This window comes from Lactuca virosa, chromosome 3 (assembly GCF_052849685.1).
Source record: "Lactuca virosa cultivar CGN04683 chromosome 3, Lactuca_virosa_CGN04683_v6, whole genome shotgun sequence".
NCBI classification, from domain to species: Eukaryota; Viridiplantae; Streptophyta; class Magnoliopsida; order Asterales; family Asteraceae; genus Lactuca; species Lactuca virosa.
Window position 1 is genome coordinate 307,337,262 of NC_136428.1, and position 8,497 is coordinate 307,345,758.

The 8,497-nt window shown below is 34.1% G+C and overlaps 1 protein-coding gene across 4 annotated transcripts; it reads right to left on the minus strand.

Annotated features, from left to right (window-relative positions):
* Positions 1 to 1,539: 1,539 nt before the first annotated feature.
* LOC145167318 (uncharacterized) lies at positions 1,540 to 8,236 on the minus strand. 4 transcript variants are annotated; one of them, XM_079086487.1, is made up of 21 exons: positions 7,943 to 8,236; positions 7,288 to 7,433; positions 6,625 to 6,704; positions 5,930 to 6,016; positions 5,790 to 5,840; positions 5,601 to 5,718; positions 5,424 to 5,480; positions 5,283 to 5,347; positions 5,135 to 5,218; positions 4,998 to 5,048; positions 4,490 to 4,552; positions 4,347 to 4,393; positions 4,030 to 4,240; positions 3,859 to 3,948; positions 3,728 to 3,766; positions 3,130 to 3,357; positions 2,952 to 3,037; positions 2,803 to 2,851; positions 2,390 to 2,470; positions 2,211 to 2,304; positions 1,540 to 1,973 (listed from the first exon to the last, which is right to left on the minus strand). In XM_079086487.1, exons 2-21 carry the CDS (start codon positions 7,403 to 7,405, stop codon positions 1,795 to 1,797), a joined length of 1,878 nt encoding a protein of 625 aa, XP_078942613.1. In that variant the 5' UTR covers positions 7,406 to 7,433; positions 7,943 to 8,236; the 3' UTR covers positions 1,540 to 1,794. The 4 variants fall into 4 exon arrangements, with proteins under 4 accessions (XP_078942613.1, XP_078942612.1, XP_078942615.1 ...); XM_079086486.1 differs by having other exon boundaries at positions 7,288 to 7,430; positions 7,943 to 8,235; XM_079086489.1 differs by lacking the exon at positions 7,943 to 8,236 and having other exon boundaries at positions 4,030 to 4,092; positions 4,171 to 4,240.
* Positions 8,237 to 8,497: the final 261 nt, after the last annotated feature.

Consider the following 8,497-nt stretch of genomic DNA (forward strand, 5'->3'; position numbering starts at 1 on the left):
GCCATATCATCTCTGATGAACCATTTGAGCCCGTTGACAAGTATTTGGAAGGAATTCAAGATATGGTGCTACAAATGAACATGCTTTAGGATTAATCTTTAGAGAAGAGAAGAAGGGATTAAATGGCTATTTGGAGTACGAAAATTCTTGAGGAATGTGATGAAGTGTTCGGGTATGCTAAAGTTATTCTCCACTGCAGAGGTCACTTAGGAGGAGAATGTTGATAATAACTTTTGGAAGTAACCCCCATAACTCGATGTTTTTAGAAACGCAGATTATGATCAATGCGTATTTTGGTTAAGTGTTTGGATGAAGGCAATGAAGGTAGTGTTCAATAAAGCGCAACTTGAAACAAACCTTGCAAGACTTAGACACCAAGTTACGACGTACTCTGAACTGTAACTATAGTTTCATTATGTATTTAAATAGAATGTAATCTTTCCATATATGGTGTCAGGTTATGGTGGTGAGGACAATGTATTGTCCACCATACCTAATCGTGTGATAGTCTTACATCACACTCGATGTTTGTAGTATAAATAGGGGTCATTAGTTGTGTTGAATCGTATCTTTTGTATCTTATTTATCTCTTCTAATTGTAATCTATCCGAAACAGAAAAGTGAACACAAATCTTGTTCATCCAAACTATTGTTATTCGTACTTATTAGCACAAGTCTTTCATGAAAGTTTTGTTAAGATTCAACATAGTTCTTTTACATGCTTTTATTTAAGTTATATTGTTGTTAAACAATATAACTTAATCTTTATCAAAAACCTAAATTTGTTGTTAAACAATGTTACGATTCTGCATATTAAAATTGTTTGAGCTTAAGATTCTTTATCAAAAACCTAATCTAAATTTGTTCTCAACACACAAGGATAAGTTGTACAAAAAAACTCTATTATCGTACGATTATTATTATGACGGTTTAGATTAGTAATTATGTAATGTTATTTATCTTTATTTCTAACTTTTGTTATTCGGCTAAAATAACTGTGTGTGAAAGTTATTAGTATTAGATGCAAGAGTTGGTCAATTAAGCTGAGGTGTGTGTGCTTGGAAATTGTTTTCATCAATATAAGTTGGTTTCGAAGTAATTATGTCGCTGTTTCATTGTGATTCCCTACTACAGGACCAACAAACACGATCTCGATAAATTGAAATATCCAGGGGAATTTCTTTTGTAATATTTGGTGTCCACGTGGTAGAAGCATGCACATCCTTAACCTACGTTTCCTTACACAAGGCAGGCTTAAAGCTTAATCACCAAAACATCTTTTGGTTTGGTTTTCACACTTGGATATATATTACTTTGCAGACCTGAACATTTTTTTAGCATTATGTTTTCAAGTTTCGTTTGGAGAAAAAGGAAAATGAAAGAAAACGAAGGAAGGTAAATAATGGACGAAAGAGAACATCATATTTTATCAAATTAACCCTGCAACAACTGGCATTAATTTAAAGCTGTTGATGATTGATCCTCCGCTCCCATTTGAAACCAGAAACACAAACACAAACATATTGGACTTGGTACCCATTCAGAACACGGCTCAATCTTTTTCTTTCATCACATCACCATCCCATCCCCTCCAGTTTTAAGGGTGTTTACAGTTTTCCATCTTTGTAAATTTGTCCTAATTCAAAGGCTGTTCTGTTTTTTTGAAGAAAAAAAGACAGGATCCAGCTTTCATCTAGATGAGCCTAACCGGTACCGGTCCTCTATACAAAACTCAAACTCAGAAAAAAAAAAAAAAAAAAAACAAAGCATCCATGACAAAAAGAGACTCTTGTTTCAAACATGCAAACCGTTTCCATTTGTATGGATCTTGTTACCAAACCGATGTGGTGATGATGATCCGTTGGAGTTGGTGTTGGTAAATCCATTTGGCTTTGTGTTTGTGTTTGTGGCGCCAACATTAACATTTTTCTTTAACAGTGCCTCCAACTGCCCGCTAGCTGCTGCTATAAGCCCTGCCAATCAACAAACCAAAACTTACTTGACGCATTCTCATAATAAAAAGTATCCCTACAAAGTTGCAAGTTTTTGTTCCATTCAAAAGGTTTCACATGGTGGGCAAAAGACATAAATGCCCTTCCCATCTAGACATTCACTCACTCGTGTTAACAAACACAAACACAAACACAAAACACAGCACGGCCTAATTATTTATATCAGATAGATAGATAGGTTTGTTGGTACGGTGGTACCTAAGAAAAGTGCAGAAGGTTTTCCCGGCCGAGACTTGAACTCGGGATGAAACTGGACGCCCACAAAATACGGGTGATCACCAAGTTCAACAATCTGTGCAGATTAAAATAATAAAAAAATTAACTTAAAACTTCTTAAAATGCCAGGGTAAATCGGTCTTTTAAAACTAACTATATACCTGCATACGCTGGCCACTTTCATCTTTGCCTGTAAAACTCAGGCCAGCATTTTCAAGCTGTAATACCATCTCGGGGTTCACCTGGTTCAAATTTAAATTTCAAATCATTAATATCTACTCTAATAATAAAAGAAACAAAGAGCATTCCAGCAGCATGGTGCTACTTCCAAATTTTTTCTTATGAAACATTTAATACCCAATTATAATCAGGCAGCAGTAAAAGTAACTTTGTGTTGACATTGCTATAAATATAATCGGGCAGATATTCCAAAGTAAAATGTTATAAACTTATAATGGGGTAAAACAAACGAAATTAAAAAAAGTATATTGCTACTTGTTGCAATTAAACCCTAAACTCAATAAGTTCCACATCATAATAATAATAATAATAATAATAATAATAATAATAATACCTCGTATCGATGGCGATGTCTCTCATCTATAAACCTCTGACTACCATACCTAAAAGTAAAACAAAGAAAATCAATGAATCAAGGCATGCATGTGGATTTTTATGCTAAGGAAGGAGGAGGATGGAGGGATGGATATTAGTATTACTTACAGCTGTGAAGCTTTAGAGTCCATTACTTGAAAATATGTCCTCCTCGATCCAAGGCGCATGGTACCGCCCATATGAGTTTTTGAACCCTGTTATCATTCATATAGATATCATATTGTTATTATAAATGAAATGATGACTACTTTGTTATATTAAAAAAATAATAAATAAAGCAACAAACCTCGGGCATAAATATGACACAAGGATTTTTAGTATTTGGATCGAATTCGGTGCTATTTGCATTTTCAAGACCAAGAACAGATCTGGCATACTCTATGACAGAAATTTGCATTCCTAAACAAATGCCAAGGTAGGGGATATTGTTCTCACGTGCATATTTTGCTGCAATGATTTTCCCTTCTACACCTCTATCACCAAACCCCCCTGGAACAAGCACACCATCCGCCGACTACATCACATCACAACCACCAAACACCAACTATTTGTTAGTACAGTATTTTTCTTTTAAAAGTATTTCTTATTACCAAATCATAATCTAAAACCATTACACTCTGTAAAAATTGTTTTTGTATCCAGATCATATTTATTTATATAACTGTCCTAGATGTATCCATTTATCTGTTTGATTTTTTTTTTCTCTTTCTCTTGCAGCCAGTTTTCTTCTTATTAATGCTTTGTACCTTTAAAAATTATGTAGTTTGAAAAAGATACCCGATCATAGCGGTAGTATTTAGATAATATTTTCTATAACTAGGAAAGTAAAATGAATGTAGAATTCTTCTATATGCTTTTAACCCTTATCTAACACACATACAAACCTTCAAAGAATTCCAAGCAGCTCTGTTAACATCAGGATTCTGTATAAAAACAAAAAAGATCCAATAAGTTTCAAGGACATGCATTGCATGATTAAGAAGGAGAAAAAGAGAGAGATGGAGTGGATAGTAACTTCTATGGCAGTTGCTTCTTCAAGGTCACTGGCAGACACCCAATTGATGAGTAATTTCCTTCGGCAAGCAACAGAAGCATGCAACAGAGCCTAAAAGGGTTATCCAACAAAAAGAATTAAGAATTAAGAATTATGGCATGGCAGTGAAAATTATACCAATGGAAATTTTACCTTCAGTACAGATAGGTAAGAATCTGAAAGACCAGTGTACTTCCCAACCATGGCAACTCTGACCTGTAAATGTACTACTAAGAAACATGAGCACAGGCACAGCATAAAAACAATACTTTGAAATGTGTTTCTTGAAATTACCGGCTCATTCAGCATGTCACAACGTTGTGCCCTAGCTGTCCACTCCCCCAACATAGGTTTAGATGCCATACTGAACAACATAAGAATCCTAACATTATACAAATTCTCATTCTCATTCTCTTAATGGGGAAAAACCAAAACAAAACAAACTAATGCTAGCAAGTTGCAGAACAAACCATGGAAGGTCGAAAACCTTTAGTATTGCTTCATGAGCCTTCTGGTCCTAAAGACAAGAAAAAAAAAGGAATGCTAAAGTGCATGCTTATGCTTGATAATAAATAAACAATACTAAACTTGGTAACCATGCTAGAAATAATACCCTTAAGAGTAGAGGTACATGCCATATATTCGGGACATCATAGAGAGTCAGTATGTTCTCTTCCTGAAAGCAAAAAGGGAATCATTTCAAAAAAAAAAAAAATGGAATGTAATGTAATGTTCCATGATCATGTTTGGGTGGCCTGGAGAAATGGAATGAATTTTTTGTATAAGAAAATCTAACGTTTTAACTCTATTGTATAATAACTATGCTAATAAATGTTTTAGTTACAAAAGAAAAGCATATAAAAATCACAAAAGTTTGTATATTTTATAATTCATTTTTAGAAAATAAAATTGCAATTCGATTGAAAACATGAATGTTTTTAAAGAGAACAATGTACATAAACAAAAATGGGCTACATTGTAATATTTTTGTATTCCACTCCTTCCATTGTGGAAGCGAAAGAAAATCAATAAAATGGTTTTTTTTTTCATTCCAATGTAAAGAATGATTCCATTCTTTCTCCAATTCCATCATACCAAACAGTAATAGCCTAATATGTTACCGGAACATGGCAGAATCTTGAGAGCTTCTCCTTCACATTCACGTCCAATTCCTGCATATTTTTTAGGGGGGAAATTAAGCATCTCCTATTGGGATCACAAAAAAAAAAAGAAAAAGAAAAAAAAAAGCAATTGAAACCGTTGTGCTGCGGCAGGCTAATATATTTGGTGTCAACCCCAAGCTTCTTAATCCCCGAACACTGTGTTGGGTTGGTTTTGTTTTCTGAAAAAATGATGAATTTGTTAATAGGTTGAAGAAAGTGTAGAGGCAGTTATTGTAAACTCACTTGTTCCCCAACAACATTTAGAACCGGCACAAGGCTGACATGAATCAAGCAGAAGTTTCCAGCACCTAAAACAAAACATATCACATCACACGTTAACTTCTCATTCAAATTCAAACCCAATTTCATCTTCATCATACTTACCAACACGATACGAGAATTGTCCAAGAGCCTCGATAAATGGCATGGACTCAATGTCCCCTGGCATGAGCATCAATAAATGTTTTAATAACAACAAAAATCCCAAAATGTATATATATATATATATATATATATATATATATATATATATAATGTAATAGTTTTATTTACTAAACCTACCTATAGTACCACCCAATTCAATGACACAGACATCAGGTGGGCCTTCTTTTCCATCTACTGGTATAGCTGCCACGCGTTCGATCCAATCTTGAATGGCATCCGTGATGTGAGGAACAACCTGACAACAATAAATAAATAAATAAATAAAATCTAAACCAACCGTAACTCAAACTCTCACGTTTCTTTTACCTGAACAGTCTTTCCAAGATAATCTCCCTTCCTCTCCTTGTCAATCACAGACTACACACAAATCAAATCAAATCAAATCAATAAAATTTATAAAAATAAAAAATGTTCCTTCATGTTTCACCAGAAATAGAATGCATTACCTGGTAAATCTTTCCGGTGGTGATATTATTATCACGGGTCAACTTAACATCTAGAAACCGCTCATAGTTTCCAAGGTCCAAATCCACCTTTAAATAAAATTTATAATTTCTGCTCAGTAATTCCCTATTTGTATATCAACTAAACTCGCATCGCATGCATGCCTTGTTTAATTATTTTAATTATACAATATCAACAACATGAAATCTTGCAGAAACTTGTGTATCTTCTAGGGCTAAATGCAAGGAATGCTAACTTACTTTCATTTTAAATTTTTTTTTTTTTAGTTTTTGTAGCGTCTTGCTTCCATTTGTTTCCACTACAGCATTTACTTTTCAATACAGTATTTTTTTTTCTTATGAAGACATTCATTTTTGAAAATCTACACAGGTATAGCACTGTATTTATAAGTTTTCTTTTTCTTATTAGGACATCATACTTTAAAAAATCTACTCAATTATAGCAATTTAAAAATGCTTTATGTTAGTATGACATGACTTCGATATAATCGGGTAGATGTTTTAAAGTAGAATGTTGTAGTTGGAAGAAATGAAGGTAAGATGCTAAATTATACAAATAATTTTAAGTATGTTGCTATTTGTTGCATTCAGCCAATTTTATTAAGAAGTCGGACAATTTTAATTCCATTAATAACATTGAAGTTAGCTTAAAAACACCAAACCAGTATGTAACTTACTTCTCCCCCATCATCCAGTACAAAAACTTCACCATGCTCAAAAGGAGACATTGTTCCTGCATCTTTATTCAAATACGGATCTGCATGGAGAACACATCAAACAGAATATCACCCACTGTTATAATTGTGTAGATTTTTCAAAGAATCATGTCCTAAACTCTCTATTGAATTCAAAAACTGAAACTTATGTTTGCGTTTTGTGGGAAAGAGAACAAGGATGAACTATGAACACCCACCCACTTGACAGGGGACATGAGAAATCATTTAATTAGAACTACTAATCAGAATCAGGTCAACATTAATTCAAACAAAAGTACCCACAAGGAGGCAGATAGATACATACAAGACTAGAGAACACAGCACCAACCCACAAAGACTGATTCTTCTCATAAAAATTAACTAAACAAGAATGACTAGACACCAAAAACAAAATCATTCTATTAATCTACGTTATCCATTTATCCACTGGGGAAAAACCAATGAGAGTTTTTTATTCTACCCGCCCACAAAAGTTGCAACAATTGCATTTTTTTCCATTTTGTAATGTCAAATCTGCAAACACTTCTTTTTCTTGCCAGATCTTCAAGATATTATTCGTGTTTTTTTTTTAATTTAATTTAGATGGGAATATGAGAACAGGGTACAATTCAAACAGATACAAACCAATTTTGATTGAAGTGACACGAAGACCGCAAGCCTGAAGAAGAAGACCAATACTGCTAGCAGTCACTCCTTTTCCGAGTCCACTAACAACGCCCCCAGTCACAAGAACATACTTCATCCCTTCCCTTCTTTTGGAGCTTTCCCTGCTAAAATCAAACCATTTTTCCAATAAGAGTTAGAACAGAAAACAGATTACGGTTTCAACACAGAAAACTGACATAACAATCAAATTGATTCCCATTTCCCCCCTCTCAAACCATTAAACCATTACTTGATACACACAGAAAAGAAACCTAAGAACATGCAACACGAAGACCCCCGTTAATTTTAAAACTTATAGAACAACAATCAACCGGTTCCCCTGTTCTTTCCTCCTTCTCAAGTTTTTCGTTACAAACATTGAACATTACCGAAGAAATAGATCAATAGACCATCAATATCACCAGAAACAACAACGAACGGAAGATCCGATAGAAATTAAAGAAATAAAACAACAATCAACCGGTTCCCCTGTTTTTCGTCTGCTCATTACATCATTTTATTCTGCATGCATATTAAACCACCGCCTGAAACAGATTTACATAGCCAGCTAACAGCGGCAGCAACAAGAAGGAGAAGAAGAAAAACCCAAACCCCAAAAGAAATAGAGCATTACCCTTTTGCAAAGAACCTGCAGACACTATAAATGCGTCGGCAATACAAGAGATACGTTGAAGGAGTGAAGAATGTGTTCGAATGTAAAGAAGATGATAGGGTTGGAGGAAGAAAGGAAATAATGAAGGAATGAAGAGAGCTTAGCGGTGTGGCGGCTATATATGCAGTAAAGGAAAGGGGAAAACTGAAAAGGGACCAAATTTCCTCCAAATCACCTAAAACCCCTATTTTTCCCTACGTCCTTACTCGGCTTCTGCCGTTGCCTCTGGCTCCTCTTCCACGCCCGTGACCCTACTACTCCCTACAACTTACTACACCTTTCACATGACCAAAACCCCTTCTGGCATGCTTTCAAAATATTATTGTATTATATGTATTTTATAAAATAGATAATCTCACCTTTTCATTTAAAATATAAGAGAACCTTATGATAAATAAAAAAGATCGTTGTTTGGTTGATTGAGAATGTGATTCTTTTCAAATGTTTGTTCATTATTTAAAAGAAAATAATTAATTAATTAATGTATTACCATTATAACATTATATTAATTTCTAT

Coding starts and splice junctions, on each gene's coding strand:
- LOC145167318 (XM_079086487.1), bottom strand. CDS start 7,405: ATGAAGTATGTTCTTGTGACTGGGGGCGTTGTTAGTGGACTCGGAAAA. Junction 3,949..4,029: donor CTTACCTATCTGTACTGAAG/GTAAAATTTCCA, acceptor TAACCCTTTTAG/GCTCTGTTGCATGCTTCTGT. Junction 3,767..3,858: donor AAGAAGCAACTGCCATAGAA/GTTACTATCCAC, acceptor GTTTTTATACAG/AATCCTGATGTTAACAGAGC.